General features: G+C 42.2%; 2 protein-coding genes across 7 annotated transcripts in view; one reads left to right on the top strand and one right to left on the bottom strand.

The window, feature by feature from the left end:
* Positions 1-20,670, bottom strand: part of znf148 (zinc finger protein 148) — a 62,512-nt gene that overhangs the window by 27,638 nt on the left and 14,204 nt on the right. For 3 of the 6 annotated variants that reach the window (XM_069935288.1, XM_069935293.1, XM_069935292.1), the window contains exon 2: positions 12,818-12,882. The gene's annotated coding sequence lies outside the window, so the exon portion shown is untranslated. Of the gene's footprint in view, positions 1-209; positions 350-12,817; positions 12,883-13,577; positions 13,807-20,670 lie in introns of those variants that run through there. The other 3 variants (XM_069935289.1, XM_069935290.1, XM_069935291.1) reach the window with 3 other exon arrangements.
* Positions 17,287-18,507, top strand: LOC138762468 (general transcription factor II-I repeat domain-containing protein 2A-like). The gene has a single exon (XM_069936225.1). It carries the CDS (start codon positions 17,287-17,289, stop codon positions 18,505-18,507), a length of 1,221 nt encoding a protein of 406 aa, XP_069792326.1.

The following is a 20,670-nucleotide window of genomic DNA, read 5'->3' as shown; positions in this document are numbered from 1 at the left end:
ATTTTACCGTCCACATGTATACACCTTTTTTTTTTTTCCGAGTTCCATTTCCACTATTTACTTTCTTTTAAATCGCAAAATAATTTCACAAATGCTCTCAGTTCTAGTCACACAAATTGGAACTCATTTGAGACTCCACGAGCCATAGAGTTCCCCGTGCAAATACACAGCAGAAATGCTCAAAATGCTGGAGATCAGTCAGGGAGTACCTGTATCTCCCTCAAACACAGGAAACGAAAAAGATAGACATGATTTCAGGCCAAAATCCTTCCTGATGAAGGATTTTCCAATTTTCCAGATCTGCAGTCTCTCTTGTTTACCTTAAATACATAGGAGGCCTGACAGTATTCTATGAGAAAGAAAAAAAAACAAGTTAAGGTTTCAAGTCAATTAAAAACAAGATCTACAGATAATGGAAGCATGGGTGAACAACGAGGAGTTGAGAGAGGTCGGGCATCAACTAGGGACAGTTAACATTTCAGGTAGACTATTTTTGGAGATGGTGAGGAGATAACAAGCATAAAAAGGGATGAGGGGGCAGAGGTTAGAGGCCATCACGATCTTACAAGAGAAAGAGTGGGAGGCAGTGTAGCCCAGGTAGATGCGGGAGTCGGGGGCTTTGTAATAAATGTCAGTCAATAATCCGGTTGAGGCTCACATCAACTTTAGCCCACCAGCCAGCCTTGACCCACCTACTGCCGAACATGTCCAAGGCAGACACCACCTGCTGATCTCTCCACTCAGTCCTGCAACAGCTGTACACCAAGGATTCCCAAGTCAGACTCTGCCTTCGGTACCCAGAAAATTCCTTCCCAAACTTCAGGATGAAGGACTCACCACCCTCCTCTGCAACTTGACTTCCTATCTAAGCAGGGCTGTCCTGTCTGGACACCAAGAAAATCTTACGGGCGGCAGTTAGCTAGCAGTCAGCATAACACAGAAGCCCAAGTTCCCAATTTGGCACTGTCTTTAAGGAGTTCACACCGTGTCTGCATGGATTTCTGCCGACCCTTCAAAAACGTACAAGGATTATAGGTTGATTGGGGTATTTGAAGGCCACGGGCTCATCAGATGGAAGGGTCTATTACCGTGCTGTACGCCGAAATTTAAATCAGAGAAGATGAGTAAAATCATCTTTTCCATGATCACATTCAACACCAGCACTCCTCAAGGATGCGTGCTTTACCCGCTACTCTACTTCCTTTACACCCAGGTCTGTAAAGACAAATAACATTCCAACCCCCATCTTCAAATTTGCAAATATTACCACAATCATAGGCAAGCTATCAAATAATGATGAGACAGGATACAGGAAGGAGATTTAAAGTTTAATGGCAATGGTGTCAAGACAACAACTTCTCTTTCAACATCATTAAGACAAAGGAGATGATCACTGACTTCAGCAGAGGAGGTGGAGACCACACCATCAATTGTACTGAAGTGTTAAGTGTAGATAAAGTTCTTGAGAGTAGATTTAAGATTCTAATTTCTTCTTTATTATTATGTAATAATACAGAACACATCATACAAAACTGCCATAAGGCAGGCAGACAGTTGCCATTAGTCTCACCCAGCACCCAATAAGGTAAGGGAAGCAAAAGAGAGTCCCTTCAGAGTCAGTGAATGTCTGAGGATTCGCCTCCAGTGCTCTAACAGACGCTGCTGCCAAACAGATTCCTGTGCAATTCAATGGCAACCCGAGCTCAAGATCCAAACGTCTGACACAATCAGAAAGCCTTCAATACCCGAGGCCCTTCAGGAGCCCTTCTTGCCCTCAACGCTCTCAAATCCCAGCTCTGATACTGGATTCCCATGAGCCTGTGCAAGTCCCCCCAACCGTGTTGCCCAGAACCTGGTTAGGCACCTCATCTGCTGAGCCCCTCGCTGGTTCGCTGCTGTGGTCACCTTCCCTGTACGGTCGTCTCCTATGTGGCTCCTCAACGGGGTTGTTCGCCCTGTTACTGGTGCCCTGAGTCAGTCCGTTGCTCCCCAGAGTCCGAAACCCCTTGTGGCTGCTGCCAAGCACAGGGCGCAGACTTCTGCAATTGTAGAATTTTACTTACAAACACTGTAGACTGCTTTAACAGAACGTTTAAAGCCAGAATGGAGCCATCACCATTAGGACTGGGTAGTTGAACCCTTCAGAGCAGTGTTGACTCTGCTCGCTCCCTGGTTCTGCACCAGGGCTGCTGTTATAGCAGCAGTACCAACATTTTTTTTAATTTACATTTATGCCGACCCATCCTGGACCAACAAGATTCATCTCTATTTCTCAGTCTGCTGAGAGTTTACAGCATTTTCCAATTTCAGATCTGCCAAGGAGTTGGTAAAATAGAAACAAAATGTAACTTTTTAATCTTTATTATACCTAATTTTCTCTAAGCTTGGGTATGACATTAAATCACGTAACCATCGTGCGCGAGTTAACGCGAGTTTCTCTTTCCATTTCATCAAACTATTCGTCTGGCTATCAACGTCCTAAAAGCTAAAACTTTCCCTTCCGATGTCAATAGAAGTTTATCCTGTACAAGTGAAAAACCAAACAGGGCATGGATCTAATTTAATCTTAAAAATCATTGCCTAAGAATGAAAAAAATATTCTGCCAATATTTTAGGACACTCCCAAAACACATGAATCAGTGAGGCTTAAAATTTTCTACATTTTTCACAAAATGGATCAACATCTGCATAGAAATGGGATAATTTGAGTTTGGACACGTGGATTCTAGGTATCACCCTAAATTGTAATAAACAATGCCTTGCACAAATTGAAGATTCATTGCATAAAATGAAGATTCATTGATCAAACTAAGAGGGGAAAACCAATCCTCATCTGAAAAAGTTATATTAAGATCACACTTCCAATCATTTATAATCTTAGCCATTGGTGCTAATCTTAAATCCAATAGATCATAAATAGGTGCTATCAGTTCACTATGAAGAAATTGTAGATCAAAAAGTGTATCAAGAATATTTGAATCTGCAATTCGAGGAAAAGCGTTCAATTTAGACTGAACAAAATTCCTAACAAGCCAATATCTAAAAAAGGTCTACAGCAACAGTTTGAAAAGGCATGGGGCCCCAATTATAGAATACTATCAGAATTGGGAGTTTTAGATGATCTGGGTGCTCTAGTCCTGATCCGTCTGTCTTCTGGAGGTCGCAACTTGATCCATCTTTGTATTTCTCTTGTAACCTTGATCGGAGGGAAGGGTTAGATTAGTATTAGTTTTTTTTCTTTTAGATAATGGATTTATTGGGTTTAATTATGATTATCGTGGATAATTTTATTGAGATTTTATTAAGGTATAATGCAATTTGTTTTAATAGTATTTAACTGATTTATACTTATAATCATTTTAATAGACAATCTCATTTAATAATAAGGGATGGAATTTAAAATTTAACATAAAATTAAAGTAAATGCACAATATGGCTTGTATATGTTATTATTTTGCCTTGCTTTATTAATATCTTGTATATGGATTGTGATGTTAAATTCAATTTAAAAACTTTTAAAAAGAAAAGGTAAAATAGAAACAAACTTTCTGAGATCAAATGGCCCAGTTGATGAAATGGTTGTAACCTACAACCTTACAACTTCGAACTCGGTATTTATTTTCATCTATCTTGTCAAAATTTGTGTCCAACACTAAACATGACTTCAAAAGAATGGAAGATTCTTTCAAAGTGATCATCTTAATCAATCAATGATCAAATACATACCTGCATAGTCACATTCAACTTGCCACAATACAAAATTGACAATTTTATTTCTTGATATAATGGTGCAGAGTCAAGCTCTAGTCAAATTCCACAGTCTGTGAATACAAGGGAAAAGCCCTCTACATCATTAAAAAAAAATATAAAAGATGAAAAGATTAAGCAGGCTAGCCAGTAACATCACTACTTGGTTTTTCACCTCTCGAAACATGCATCTCTGCTATGGCTCTAAGCTATCTTTAAAACTCTACGGCTCCTAACACTGATAATATTCTGCATCTCTGCAATATTCAACATTCCTTTATTGTCATGCAATAATACAGAAAATGTAATAAGGCACCAAATTTCCTTTTGCCTGTTGTAAAGCAAAGGGTCACCATTAGTAATGCCTGGTGCCCAGGACAACAGGGAGAAAGAGTAGCAAAGAGTTCCTTCAAAGACACAGCATCCATGGATTTGCCTCCAGCAGTCCTGCAGCCTCTGCAACAGCAGAGATCCCTGTTTGACGCACTAGCAAACTCAGCTCCAGATCTAAACCTCCGGTCAGTAAGTATTCAGGGGGCCCTTCTTACCCTCAGCATCCTCACAAATTCCAGTTCTAATACCAATACCTGACTCCCATGCACCGGTCTCCGGCAACCTATAACCTGCGTGGGTCCTTCAACCAACCGCAAGATGCCAGCAGCCCACAGCCTGTGCGAGTCTCTCAACCACAAGTCACTGACCACCCGCAGCCTATGAGGGGTCTCTCGACCGCAAGTCACTGACCACCTGCAGCATATGAGGGTCCTCATCATAAACAACTATTTGATCACTATGCTTGTCAAATACCTTCTTACTATAAACTACACTAACTTGGCATTGTGGCCATTAGTGAAATTTTGTTGCAGGAAGGGCAGGACTGGCAGTTGGGTGGGGGGGAGGAGGAAAGGGGAAGGAGTGACATTGCTCGTCGGGGTAAACAGCTGTGCTCAGGCAGGACAGACCAGAGGGTTCATCTACTGAGGCTATATGGGTGGAACTGAGGAACATCAAAGGTATGACCACACTCATGGGGTTGCATTATAGACTGCCCAATAGTCAACGAGAATTGTAGGAATAAATTTGTAGAGAGGAAGAAGACAGCTGCAGAAAACACAATGTTGCGATAGTAGGTGATAGTAGGTGATTTTAATTTTCCACATATTGACTGGGACTCCCAAACTGTAAAAGAGCTGGATGGCTTGGAGTTTGTTAAATGTATTTAGAAACGTTTTCTAAATTAATATTATAGAGGTACCAACTGGAGAAAATGCAATACTGGATCTCCTTTTAGGGAACGAAACAGTATGTGTAGGGGAATATTTTGGGTCCAATGATCATAGATGACATTAGTTTCAGGATATGTCTGGGCCTCGGATTGAGATTCCAAACTGGAGAATGGCTTATTTTGAGGAAACGAGAAAGGGTCTTGAATGCAAGGATTGGGAAAAGTTGTTTTTAGGCAAGAATGTGCAAGGTAAGTGGAAGACCATCAAAGGTGAAATTTTGAGAGTACAGAATTTTAATGTTCCTGTTAGGATTAAAGGCAAGGTTAGCAGGCATAGATAACTTTGGTTTTTGAGGAATATTGAGGATCTGGTTCAGTAGAAGAGAGAGAGGTGTATAGCAGTTATAGGCAACATGGAGCAAATGAAATTGCAGGGACTCTGGCAGAAATATTTAAAATGTCCTTAGCCACAGGTGTGGTGCCAGAGGATTGTTCCATTGTTTTAAAAAAATGCTCCAAAAGTAATCCTGCATATTATAGACTGGTGAACCTGGCGTCAGTAGAAGGTAAATTATCGGAAGATGTTCCATCAGATATACAATTATTTCAACAGCTAGAAACGGATTAGGATAGTCAACATGGCTTTATGCGTGGTAGGTCGTGTTTAACAAATCTTGTTGAGTTTTTCCAAGGAGGTTACCAGGAAAGTTGACGAAGAAAAGGCTGTGGATATTATCTACATGGACTTTAGTAAGGCTTTGGACGAGGTCCCTTGTGGGAGGTTAGTCAGGAAGATTCAGATGTTAGGTATTCATGGTGAAGTAGTGAACTGGATTCAACAATGGCTGGACGGGAGAAGCCAGAAAGTAGTGGTGGACAATTGCTTCTCAGACCTGGAGGCCTGTGACTAGTAGTGTCCCTCAGGGATTAGGGCTGGGACCATTATTGGTTGTCATATATATCAATGATCTGGATGATAATGTGGTAAATTAGATCAGCGTTTGCAGATGATTTGAGGTGTGTGGACAGCGAAAAAGGTTTTCAAAGCTTGCAGAGGGATCTGGACCAGCTGGAAAAATGGGCTGAAAAATGGCAGAGAGACTTTAATGCAGACAATTGGGAGGTGTTGTATTTTGGAAGGACAAACCAAGAAAGAAGTGGTAAATGGTAGGGCATTGAGGAGTATGGTTGTACAGAGGGATCTGGGAATATGGATACATAATTCCCTAAAAGTGGTGTCACAGGTAGAGAGAATTGTAAAGAGAGCTTTTGGCACATTGGCCTTCAGAAATCAAAGTATTAAGTATAGGAGCCGGGATGTTAAGGTAAAGTTGTATAAGACATCGGTGAGGCCAAATTAAAAGTTTTGTATGCAGCTTTGGTCACCTAACTACCAATCAATAGATAGAAAGAGTGCAGATAAGATTTACTAGGATGTTTCCCAGACTTCAGGAACTGAGTTATAGGGAAAGGTTAAACAGGTTAGAACTTTATTCCCTGGAGCATAGAAGAATGAAGGGAGATTTGATAAGAGTTATTTAAAGTTACTAGGGAGATAGACAGAGTAAATATAGATAGGCTTTTTCCACTGAGGGTAGATGAGATACAAACCAGAGGACATGGGTTAAGAGTGAAAGTAGCAAGTGTGACAGATTATGTTATATTTTATATTGTTTTAAGAAAAGATACAAACACTTCAACACAGATCTCATTTAAAATGCCAGAGCTCTGCTTCCGAAGCCTGACGAAATTTATAAATGTTAAATTCTGTGTACAGTATAAGCATTACCTGCAACCAGTGAACGTGGAGGAATGAGAAGTGAGATTGGACTGTGAATCAAATAACTTTTCTGAACTTACACACACATTACACACACGTGCACTTAGAATTAGAAGGGGGTTAATAGTAATAAGTTAAAGTTTGATCCTGTTTTTGTATTTAAATATAATTAAAAACAACTTTTGATTCAGTCACCATTTGTCTTGGTGAATTTCTATTGCTGCTGGGTTTTGGGGTCCTCTGTGCCCACAACACAAGTTTAGAGGGAATGTGAGGGGAAACTTCTATGGACAACACTTTCCAGGTTCCAGTATTTCCAAATTTTAAAACGTGTCATCTTCAAGGAAACATGGGGACAATATTCCATATTACTATCTTATTAATCCAATAAACCAAACTTTGTAAATGCAGCCTTAATTAGTTGATAAAATGGATAAACATTTTGCACAATTATACATTAAGATTTTTATAACAATGAATAAAGATAATTATATTCAACTTTAAAAAGATATACAACAAATAAGATGAATTCAAAGAAAGTTATCTTGAACTCACGTTCTCTTCATAGTTTGTTGAAGAATGAAATGCAAACTCTTAGTCTGCGCAGATATTACGACATAGTACGTCACAGTCACTACGTCAACACTACAAACAATAGTCTTTCATAGAGAGACAAGCACAAAATTAACTAAGAAACAAAAACAAGGTTTTAACTTTTAAAACTTCTTCACACAGAGTGGTGGGAGTGTGGAACGAGCTACCAGCTGAGATGGTGAATGCAGGCTCAATTTTCACATTTCAGAAGAATTTACATAGGCACATAGATGGGAAAGGTATGGAGGGCTATTGTTGGGGTGAAGGTCAGTGGGACAAGAGAGAATAATAGTACAGACTGTGCTGTTATGTTCTCTGGACCTAAGAAAAACTGACCTTCTTTGTCAGAAATATTTACAGGTGCAGGTGATCCATTCTTGTTTTTGAGTCAAGAATAACCAGCAAAATCATTAGCGGAAATTAAAGCAGCCATGGAACGATTCTAACCATTCAGAAATGTGACCGAGTTCCAGGTTAAATTCATATTAGATTCTAACTCAGTATTAAATGTGGACTCAATTTTAACATTTGAGAAGAATTTGGACAGATACGTGGATGGGAGAGGCATGGATGGCTATGGAATGGGTGCAGGTCAGTAGGACTAGGCAAAAAAAAATGTGGCTCGGCACAGACTAGAAGGCCCTGTTTCTGTGTTGTAGTTTTCTATGGATCTAATTTCCCTTTGTTCCCCTGTATTTTACCTCCTCCAAACTTTCCACTCCAAATCCCACAGATATATGCCCACCTTATCTTGCTATGACATTTACAACCTACACACTTGAGTAATTCAAATTCAAGAATCCTGGACATTATCATTGCCTAGTCCAACCATTCTGTACATGTCCAAAACAACCACTTGACCAAAGTATCCAAGTGTGGCGATGCACATCTCTGATGGCAGTCGAACCGACTCCGCGTGTAACGGAGTCTTTTCCACTGGCTGGGTCCTCATGCATGCAGGGCAAGGTCATGACGTTGTTTCCACACGAAGGCGGAACTTACCTGTGGCCTTATAAGGCGCAGCACAGGAAGTTTCAATAAATAACTGGAGTGCAGACGAGCCCACTGAGTACTGGTCTCACTCTTTTGACTGTTGAGCTGTCGCTATATTGGTGAACCGATGGGTTCAGATGCCTCTGAACTCAACAATATGGACACTGCAGCAGTCAGTGCAGTTGCCCTCAAACTCCCGACTTTCTGGACGTTTTTTCGGGCAGAGGCACAGTTCGAGATAAAGCCGATGACCTCAGACTCCACCAAGTACCACCATGTCGTCAGCTCCCTGGACCAAGACACCGCAACCAGAGTGGACGAACTCATACAGAACCCACCAGAAGAAGGTAAACACTCTGGTTTGAAGGCGCTCCTCATCAACACCTGTATACCAGAGAGCAGCCAGGCTTTTGCACCTGGATGGCCCAGGGGACAAAATACTCATGCTGGCAGAGGATCAAGCCCTGCCTCACGTTTGAGCAGGCATTCTTAGCAGATGCCCAATGACATTCAGCTGTTGCTAGTGGATGCAAATTTCAGCGACCTTCGCAAAATTGCGACATTCTCTGGTGCACAAAATGAGAGAACGAATCCGCCATGATTCAGCGGACGTGTTCCCAGATGGAGCAGCAGCCCAAAACACAAACAAGCGGTGAACAGCCACGCCCTCACAGACCAACAGAGGCACGGTGGTGTTTCTACCACCGGTGCTGGGGAGGGGCAGAAGCCCGGAAATGCATGTTCCCGGGAAAAGCACAGGCCAGCCGCCGCTAATGGCCATGGTGGTTGGCCACACAAACAGCCTACTACACGTCACAGACAAAACCATGGGCTGGCGTTTCCTCATCCACATAAGAGCATCATCCCACCAATGCCTTTAGAGACCCAAACACGCCCATGAGGGCCAACCCTGTGGGTGGCCAACAATACTGCCGTTAAGACCTTGGCACGAGCGCATACCAATACGCCTTGGTGACGAGACCTTCCACTGGGATTTCACACTGGCCACGGTGGAGAAGCCACTCCTTGGCACAGATTTTCTCCGAGCCCATAGCCTGCCCATGGACCTCAAAGCTAAACACCTGGTGCACACCCAGACGTTCCATACGATTCAGCTCGCGGCCACCAGCACTCGGGACCAGAAAGTGGCCACCATGACCACTTCCACCAGCAGGTGCAGCCATATTTTGGGTGAATTCCCATTTATTCTCAGGCCCCAGTTCACGTCCACCATGCCAAATAATGGTGTGCATTCTGAAATAGGGCTCACCCCTCCACACGAAGACCAGACGACTTACCCAGACAAGCTGCAACTAGCCAAGGAGGAATTCAAATGAAAGTGCTGGGGATTGTCCGTAGGTCCGACAGCCCATGGACTTCCCCTCAGCACATGGTGCCCAAGACCACAGTGGGCTGGTCACCTTGCAGAGACTAACGGTGCCTCAACAATTCAACCACCCCAGGCCACTACCCAGTCCCACGTATACAGGACTTCACAGCCAACCTGCATGGCACAACTGTTTTCTCCAAGGTTGACTTGGTGCGAAGCTACCACCAAATCCCCATCCACCCAGACGACATCACGAAGATGGCCATCATCACGCCCTTCGGACTCTTTGAGTTCCTGCACATGCCTTTTGGACTTAAAAATGCAGTGCAGACCTTCCAGTACCTAATGGACAGAGTGGCCAGGGACCTGGACTTTGTTTTCATCTACCTGGACGGCATCCTCATCATGAGCAGAAACCACCAGGAACAAGCTACCCACCTTCGCAAACTCTACTCCTGCCGGCTGACTTTGGCCTCGCGGTCAACCCAGCAAAGTGCCAGTTCGGCCAGGAGGAGATCAATTTCCTAGGCCACAGGATCACCAAGGACGGAGTGACACAGAAGGTGGAGGTCATTCAGCAACTCGCAAGGTCCAACACACTCAAGTGCCTTCAGGAATTTGTCAGCATGGTCAATTTTTACAACTGTTTTATACTCGCCGCAGCATGAATCATGTGCCCCCAAACAGAAGGACTTGGCCTGGAGCGAGGAGGCAGCCACAGCTTTCAAACGGTCCAAAGAAGCCCTAGCCCACACCATGTCGCTGGTCCATCCCTGAACCTGTGTCCCCACCTCCCCAACAGTCGACGCATCAACCACAGCAGTAGGGGGCATACTCAAACAGCTGGCCCGATGGACAATGTAGGCTACTGGCCTTCTTCAGCCACCATTTGTGCCCCCAACAAAGTTAAAATATAGTGCTTTTGACTGGGAACTCCTTGCCCTCTACCTCGTGGTCAGACATTTCTGCTACTTCCTCAAGGGCAGACCCTTCACTGACTTCACTGACCACAAAACCCCTCACCTATGCCTTTGCGAAAATTCCAACCCCTGGTCAACACGCCAGCAACGCCACTTGGCATACATCTCAGAATTCACCACCAACATTCAACACCTCTCTGGCAAGGAGAATGTCTATCGCAGATGCCCTCTCAAGGCTGGCTATTCAGTCCTTGGCACCAGGCCTAGGCTATTCCAAGCTTGCACGAGAGCAAGAAGTCAATACAGAGATCCAAGATTTTCACACAGCCATCACTGTCCGGCCTCCGGTTCCAAGACTTCCCCTGCCAGACAACAACCACCAGCAAGCCCCCACCAGTCAATCTGGGTCAATGGAGATGACAAGTCTTCCAGGCCATCCACGACCTCTCGCACCTGTCCATCAGTACCGCAGCACACATGGTCACTGTATGGTTTGTATGGCATGGCTTAAGAAAACAGGTAACAGACTGGGTCTAGACTTGCACATATTGCCAGATATCCAAAGTACACAGACACACAAAAGTTCCCATCTAACAGTTCGAACCACCCAGCCAACGATTCGACCAAATCCACGTTGATATCATTGCTCCACTGCCTGTTTCACAAGAAGCCCAGTATCTCCTCATAGTGGTCAACCATGCCACGAGTTGGCCAGAGGCCATTCCCTTCGAGACACAACCGCAGAAGACTGCACCAGGGCAGTGCTCACACACTGGATCTCCAGGTTCAGTACACCGACCCATATCACTATGGACAGAGGGGCACAATTCACTTCAGCATTGTGGACACTGCTTGCCTCCCTCCTCGGCATGAAACTCCACCACACCACCGCCTACCACACAGTCCAATGGCATGGTAGAAGGTTTCCACCGCCACCTAAAGTTGGCGCTCACGGCCCTCCTGAATGGATCTAACTGGGTGGACGAGGTCCCGTGGATGCTCCTTGGCATCCTGACAGCACCCAAGGAGGACCTCCAAGCCTCTTTGGCCAAGTTGGTATACAGAGCCCATCTGATCCACCCTGGAGAATTCCTCCCCGCCACCAAAGGCACAGACACAGCAGTTGGAGCAGCACTGCAGAAATTGCGGGACAGGTTGGGCTCTCTCCCACCATGGGCACCTCCCCACCTTTGTGCTCGCAGACTTAAAGACAACTGACTACATGTTCGTTTCCCAAGGTGTGCACTCCCCCACCCCATTCCCATTCTCCAGCGACCCTACAAAGTGAACCTCAGGAGCAACAACTCATTCACACTAGACATTGGGGGCAGGGAGGAACTGTTCACAGTTGACCGTCTGAAGCCCACGCATCTCGACCTCAGACAGCCAGCCAAGCGTAGGGGCAGGTCCCCTAAGACAAAAACAACACAGGACTTGGGGGCACAGCACACTATTGTCTCCATGTGTTACAGTCACGGCAGCTGAGCAGCCGCATCAAGATGGCACTGCCAGGGTAGTCTTTTCCGCCGGCCAGGTCAGGTTCACATGTGCACAGGAAGTTTCAATCAACAACTGGAGTGCAGACGAGCCCACTGAGTACTGGTCTCGTTCCTTCGACTCCGTTTAGCTGCTGCTACACAAGGATACATTATGTTTCAGCGGGAGTTGACAAATCCAAAATGTACTCTTTCAATATGCTAACAAACAAATCATCAATTTTATATCAATCACTCCCATCCCTATCTAGTTTCACTATTTCCATCTCTTCTTTACCTATTCCTGTAGTTCTTTTTTTCTCCTCTCTAATGTTTCTTTCTTCCCCCACTTCCTGGTGATTTCTCCCTTCATCTCTCACACTTTTTGTCCTATACCCTATCACCTCTGGGTCATTCCTCTAACTTCTTTCCCCCTTCATGTGTGCTTCCATTTATTTAAAATTTAGAGATACAGCATGGTAACAAGCCCTTCCGGCCCAGGTACTGCCCAAATACACACGTGACCAATTAGCCTACATTTTTGAAACATGCAAGGAAACCAAAACACCCAGAGGAAACCCACGCACGGGGAGAACATACAAATCCCTTACAGACAACACCAGATTCTTATCTTTATCTTAGTCTTGATAAAGTGTCCGAACCAAAACATTGACTATTCATTTCTACCATCTGGCCCACGGAGTTCCTCTAGTAATTCTTTGTTTGATATTTTGCATTGCAAGTTGTACTTACCATTTTGATTAAGTGCAAATTTTCCTCCATTGTGGTACAGAACTTGAATCAGCATACTGAATGATCTGTTGATGTAAAAAAGAAGTTACTTAATGTTCCTCAGGAATTAAAAAGAAATCCAAGTAGTTTGGTTTGCATCATAAGATTATGTCACAAGATAAAAGAATGTCCTGCCACGGTAGCCATCCTATAACTTAGTTACAACAAATTATTTTCTATACAGTCTGCTTCATCATTGATTCCTCATCGTTTACATTCTTGTTTTAATTCCTATTGATTTCTGAAAGTAATTAATATATCCCTTGCACCATCTATTTCTTATGACTAGGTCCATTTTTGAACTGCAAATAGAATCAATTCAAAGACTTAATTGTCATTTGTTTTACTGTGGCAATGAACCAAAGACATTGCCTAACTTTGAATTTTCATGCATTTTTTTGTTATATAAAGTGATTTATATGAATGTGTGCACTGTGATGCTGGCAGAAAACAACGAATTTCGTGACTTGTTCATGACAAATACTGAACCTGCTCATGTAAAGCATCAAGTACCAACATTATTAACATTCTTGCTTTATCGCACAACAAAACGTAAGTACAGGTACTCCCCGACGTATAACCTACTCAACTTGCGGCCATCTGCATTTGCAACCAATATTTTTTTTAATATAAAGAAAATAAAATTTATTCAGTTTATGTTGTGCTTGACAAACTATAACAAGGATAAAGGGCATGCAAGAGCCAAATTGTGCGCATTTACCTTGTAGTCGCCATTCCTGGCTCCATAGGCTGGGTGCAAACATCTTGATTCCTGTCCGCATGTGCGAATCACCAGTTGATGAATGCACGGTGGGTTCGTGTATTGGAGTTCGAGTGGCATATGCGCGGTGCATTCGCGTATTGGAGTTCAGTTGGCGCATGCGCGAGAGTTAAGTGCCCTGACGATATTGAATTCCCGCCCTTAATTCTCAACATCACTAGTATTGACTGGTACCTAATTCGTGCAAAAGGTTCAGATGAGGCAGAAGGAGGATTCCTGACACGGTATGTAGACAAACCACCTAGAGGAGAGGCAAAGCTGGATCTAGTACTGAGTAATGAACCTAGTCAGGTGGGTGATCAATTCAGACACAGTGAGCCCAATTCACTGGGCATTTAACATAGCTATGGAGAAGGATAGCAGTGAACAAAATGGGGAAAAGCGTTTAATTGGGGAAGGGCTAATTACAATGGGATTAGGCAGGAACTGGGAGAGTAAATTGAGAACAGATGCTCTTAGGAAAGCACACAGCAGAAGGATGGAGGATATTGAGAGACCTATGCAGCGTTCTGGATAGGTTCCACTGAGTCAGGGTAAAGGAACCAAAGTTGACAAGAGAGGAGGGATAGCTCATTAAGAGGAAGCAACCATACACAAGGTTCAGGAAGTAAAATTTAGGAAGACCTCATGATTTAAGTTCCTACTTAACCTCCATATAATTATCAAGGGGGTATGAGATGTCCTTGCCAAGTAAGATGAAGGAAAGCCCCAAGACATTCTACACATACATGAATGACTAGAGTGAGAGCAAGGCCTATTAGGGATAAAGGATGGGGACGGAACTGAGGGGAGTATGTGCCAGGAGGCAGAGGAGGTCCAAAATTAATACTTGCGTTTTGCACAATTAAATTCTTGAACAAATGCAGTTTGTGTTTTTACAATGAAACTATAGGAAAAGCTTTTTATTGATAAATATTGCCTTCCAGGAAGTAGATCATTCAAAAATTGAAGTAAAAATACACAAAAATGCTGGAGGAACTCTGCTGGTCTTGCAGCATTCATGGGAGGTAGATTTATTACTGACATTTTGGGCCAGAGCCCTTCAAGGTATAAGCAAAAAACAGGCAGGCATCTGAATAAAGTACAGGGAGAGAAAGGGGGAAGAACAGGAGGGGGAAGGGTCTAGACCAACACACAAAAGGTGTTGTTTGGATACAAGAGGAAAGGTGAGCTTGTAGTTAATGAACAGGTGTGCATAAAGATCTTTCTCCATAGTTCTGAGAGTGATACAAGTGACAATGTTTTCCTGTTTAAGTTGCTGGCAGTTGTTAGTAAATAGTGATATTTTAATTGTTACTAATTTTTTTTAAAAAGATGTCTAGCATCAAGCCTGTGAATTAGATTGCTAACCCATGACTGATACTAAAAAAAAGCAGAATTTTATGAAGAGTTGATGTATTTGGAGATTCTTGGCACTTAAGTTAAACACTGTTTCACGTGTCACCTGCTGTCTCATTAATATAAATTTAGCAGCATTTGAAATACCAGTCAATTTTGTTTTTAAATTGTGTTGCCCATAACTAATTGGCACTGCATGTCTCATTGTGTTCATTTTGCTTCATATTACCAACAAGACACTGAACAAAGGTTCAATTTAGTTCTAGTTTTGGGATATTAATAACCCAATAGCGCTCACTTAGAACATAGAACATTACAGTACAGGCCCTACGTCAAAGAAGGTTTTAAATGTCCCTATTGTACCAGCCTTCACCACCATCCCTGGCAATGCATTCCAGGCAACTACAAAAACTTACCCTGACTACTCCCCAAAACTTTCCTCCTCACCTTATACAGATGCCCTCTGGTATCTGTCAAACCAGGAAAAAAAATGCTGCCTGTCCATGCCTTTCATATTTTGTAGAGCTCTATTAAAGTCACCTCTTACCCTTGTTCTTTACAAAGGTTAGCTCTGTCAACCTTGCCTCACAAGACATATTCTCCAATCCAGGTAACATCGCAGTAAATCTCTGCACCCACCCCAAAGCCTCCACATCATTCATGCAATGAGGTAACCAGAACTGGACACAATACTCCATTTGGTCTAAGATTGACCTTCTGGTGCAACTACTACGAGCACATTTTGCAGCATGAGAAATTGATTTTTAAATGGACTTTATAATCCTTCTTATTGATGTGAACATTTTTCACCTCAGCAAATGTTTTATGATGGTAAAATGACTCATCGGTGTGAAGAAAGACATTTATGGGTGACCTATTTGGAGTAGTTTGACCACAGCACTAAAGTAGAATCTGCCAGTAGTTCCGTCATTAACATCCCACAAACAGCAGTGAACAAATTTTAATGTGTTTCCAGATATCAGTGGTTGAGAAGATGTCAGTTCAAGGACCTTGATGCTCAACTGTTTATTTGAATCTGAATGTTCAATATTTTAGCAGTTCACATATACACTAAACCTACCTGATAAAATGAAGAAGTATCATGTTCCAACTAATCAAGGAAAATGTTCCAATTTTTTGGGAAGCCTTAAATTAAGTCAATAACTGACAAGATCAATTTTTTTTTAAAATAGGTTAAGATAACTTAATGATCTTTTCTTTCCATAATGTTGCACCTTGTTAGTTAAAGCTTCAGTTTATTTAGCTCCCTAATTGAACTATTCAAAACCAGGTAGTTACAACAGCAGTGATCAAAAATATTGCCGCTCTGATGTTCAGTCTACAGTCGTGAATTCACAATTCTTAATTATTAAATGATACATGTGATTAATTTATACTTCTGTGTCATTCTTTATCATTGTTACTTATTGTGGTTTTGGTTACATTTATTTTGGTTATAGCCAAAGATTGTACCAAAGGAATGGCATGTAAGAGCATGTACAGTGCAATTGCCCATTTTCTTAATTCAGGTGGTGCACGTCCTTGAAGTGGAATATACAACAGACAACATAGAATGGCTCAGCATAGACACAGGCCCTTCGGCACATGACATCTGCATCTAACATAGACTTCGAACATAAATGCACAATTAAAACCTACTCCACAATAATCTAATCTGTCCATACCTCAAAATCCTCTATTTATCTTACATCCATGTGCCTAAAGAATCATAGAACAATACCACTCAGAAACAGGCCCTTCTAGACCATGCCAAACTATTATTTTCCCTAGACCAAGGGTCTGCAACCCACGGCTCTGGAGCCGCTTGTAGCTCTTTCATCCCTCTGCCATGGCTCCCTGTGGCTTTGGGAAAAAATGTGAATACAGTAAATGGCCATTTTATTTAAACTATTTTTTTATTTAGTTAGTTTTATCAATGTAATCATTATTTTGGAGATTTAAGGTGATCTTGTAACATTAAAATAAAACGTGTTGTAAAATTTTGTCGCTCAAAATTTGCGTCACAGCACTGTAGTGGTTGATACTGTATGCGTCACCTGTCGCCGACCGGCAAATGACTTGTTTTGAACTTTGGACCCCCCCTGGTAAGATTATCATGGATAAATAAATAAAAAGTTTCTGATGAAAATAGAACATTTAATGCTTCATGGACAGATTTATTTGCTTTCACTACTGACAAAGGTGGTTTACCTGTATGTGGCGAGAAATTAGCAAACAACAAAAAAATCAAACGTTGAAAGACATTTCCAGAATAAACACACAGCTTTTGCTGAAAAATACCCATCTGGAGATGAAAGAAAAAAGAGCAGTTTTGGAACTGCTGCGGAAAGCTGATCAGAGTAAAATTACTTTGAAGAAGTGGATGAAATCTACAAATTCAAGTACTTCTGCTCATTTTGTGGCAGCTCAGGAGATAGCCAGGCACGGGAAGCAGTTCACAGATGGGGAATATATAAAAGAATTGTTTATCAAGATATCAGAACATCTATGCTTGGACTTCAAAAACAAGAGTGAAATTGTTCAGAAAATCAGCGATATGCCACTCTCTGCAAAGACTGTCAAGGACAGGGCCATAAAAGTGGCAGAAAATATCACCAGTCAACTAATTAGGGACATTAATTCGGCTCCAGCGTACTCAAACGCCTGTGACGAATCAAAAGATGTAAGCGATATTCAGCAAATAGCACTATTATGCAGAGATGTGAACTCTGCTGGGCCGCAGGAAGAAATCATTGAGTTGATACCACCTAAAGGCCAAACATGGGGGGAGGACATCTGTGAGGCTATGTTAGATTGCTTAGAGACCAAAGAAATAAACACCACCCACCTGGTGTCAGCAACTACTGATGGGGCACCGAGTATGACAGGGGCACAGAAGGGGTTTGTGATTTTACTGCAGAAGTCGCTAGAAAGAAAACTGCTGATATTTCACTGCATTCTGCAACAAGAAGCATTGTGCACTCAAACGTTTCCTCCGGAATGCACAGAAGTGATGAATCTTGTCATACAGATAGTGAACAAAATAATGGCAAAAGGATTAAACCACCAACAGTTCTGTTCATTATTGGAAGAAGTTGATAGCACATACTCTGATCTCCTGCTGCACAGCAAAGTCCGGTGGCTGTCCAAAGGAGAGGTGCTGAAGCAGTTTGCTGTGTGTCTGGAGCTTGTAAAAACTTTCCTGGAAAGCAAAGGGCTCACCTTTCCGGAGCTAAAACAGCCAGATTGGATGGAAAAGCTGGATATGACAGTGCACCTTAACATGCTGGACAGAAGTCTTCAGGGGAAAGGAGGCACAGCCCTGCAGATGCTGGAGGAGGTTTTGGCGTTTAAGCGCAAGATGACAGTGTTTGCTAGAGATGTACAGAGAGGTACGCTGTCTCACTTCCCCTTTTTGAAAGAGTTCAAAGAAGCACATAATCAGATCAATTACGAGCATTTTCAGCGTGCAATCACTGCAATGCAAACTGCGTTTGGGGAGAGATTCTGTCCTTCCCTGTCACTCCCCTAAACATCGATTTATCCCTGTTGAATATGACTGCATTTACAGATGTAAGTCAACCCGATCTTGAGATCAAACTGGCCGATATAGCTGACAAAGACATATGGGTGTCTAAGCTCAGAAGCTTGACAGCTGATCTTGAAGATGTTGCTCGTCAGAAGACCATTCTTGCTCAGAAGCACAAATGGAGTGAAAATGAAAACCTCCCCAAACCGGACAAACTTGTGTTCGAAACATGGAATTCAATTCCCGATACTTATATGAACATGAAAAAATATGCATTCTAAGTCTTGTCGATCTTTGGATCCACATACTTATGCAAGCAGGTTTTCTTCAGCATGAACTACATAAAAAGCAAACATCGCTTGCGCCTCACTGATGACAGCATGCAATCCTGCGTGAAGATCGAAGTGACGTTTTACAGCCCTGATACTGATCTGCTGGGCAGTGAGGTTCAGGAGCAGAAGTCACATTAACCAGGTAAAAGAAATCATTTAATGTTATTATTTTGCAAACATATATTTTTATATTGAACCCTGAACTGATGAGGTTGCATTTTATATTTAGTTGGTGGTTCACTGCTGTAACTATGTGACTGAGGAAATCAACGGATGACAGCAACCTTCAGAATAAAATACAAACTGGCATTTTTTTGTTTGCTCTTTTTAATTAAAGCAAAATTTACTTTTTTTTTAAATTCCACAAATAAGGGATGGACTCAAACAGACCCGCATTGTGTATTTTATTTGAAAAATATACGTGCCAGTGACTTTTTTTATATATAAAAGAGTTCAAAAGAATTTGTTGTTTTGCTTTGTTACAAACAGAAATAAAATGTCAGTTGGTTTCTGTTTGTAGTTCCTTTATTTCATAAATGCAACAAATTATAGTCATATAATTATAGTCACAGCATAAATGTAATGAAACTATATCTGCAGTGCTTTCTTCACTTTAGGGATCAAATTGGTTTTGCGGCTCCAGATGGGTTTTATTTGGTGGGAAATAGGCCCAAATGGCTCTTTTAATGCTGAAAGTTGCAGCCCCTGCCCTAGACTCACCAAACTGAACGCTGACCATAGCCCTCCATACCCTTTCAATCCATGTACCTGTCCAAATTCTTCTTAAAAATTAATTTGAGCCCATATTCACCACTTCAGCTGGCAGCTCGTTCCACACTCCTACCATTCTCTGTGTGAAGAAGTTCCCCTAAACCTTTCCTCTTTCACACTTAACCCATATCTTCTGTTTGCCACATGCCCTCAGTGAAAAAAGTTTACCTATTTTTTTTTTAAAACCTCTTTCAAATCTCCTCTCATTCTTCTATGCTCGAAAGAATAAAGTATTATCCTGTTTAACCTTACCCATAACTCAGTTCCTGAAATCCAGGCAACATCCCAGTAAATCTTCTCTGCACTCTTTCTATCATATTTATATCTTTCCTATAGTTTGGTGAGCAATATTGCAAACACTACTCCAAGTTTGGCCTCACTAATGTCTTGTACAATTTTACCATAACATCCTATCTCCTCCACTCAATAATTTGATTTCTGAAGGCCAATATGCCAAAAGCTCTCTTTACAATTCTATCTTCCTGTGACACCAGTTGCAGAGAATCATGTATCCATATTCCCAGATCCCTCTGTTCTACCGCACTCCTCAGTGCCCTACTATTTACCACGTCCTTTTTTGGTTTGTCCTTCCAAAATGCAACACCTCCCAATTGTCTGCATTAAAGTCCATCTACTATTTTTCAGCCCATTTTTCCAGCTGGTCCGGGTCCTTATGCAAACTTTGAAAGCCTTCCTCATTGTCCACACCTCCAAACTTTGTGTCATCTGCAAATTTGCTGATCCAGTTTACCACATGATCATCCAGATCATTAATATAGATGTCAAACAATAATGGTCCCAGCACTGATCCCTGAGGCACACCATGAGTCACAGCCTCCAGTCTGAGAAGCAATCATCCACTACCACCATCTGGCTTCTCCTGCATAGCCAATGTCGAATCCAGTTGACGACCTCCCCATGAATACCCAGTATCTGAACCTCTGACTAACCTCCCATTCGGGGCCTTGACAATGACCATCCACAGCCTTTCCTTCATCAAATTTCCTGGTAAACGCCTCGAAAAACTCTTTAAGATTGGATAAACACGACCTACCACAAACAA

This window comes from Narcine bancroftii, chromosome 4, assembly GCF_036971445.1.
Source record: "Narcine bancroftii isolate sNarBan1 chromosome 4, sNarBan1.hap1, whole genome shotgun sequence".
NCBI classification, from domain to species: domain Eukaryota; kingdom Metazoa; phylum Chordata; class Chondrichthyes; order Torpediniformes; family Narcinidae; genus Narcine; species Narcine bancroftii.
Note: the sequence above shows the minus strand (reverse complement) of the source record. Positions and strands in the feature narration are given on the sequence as shown.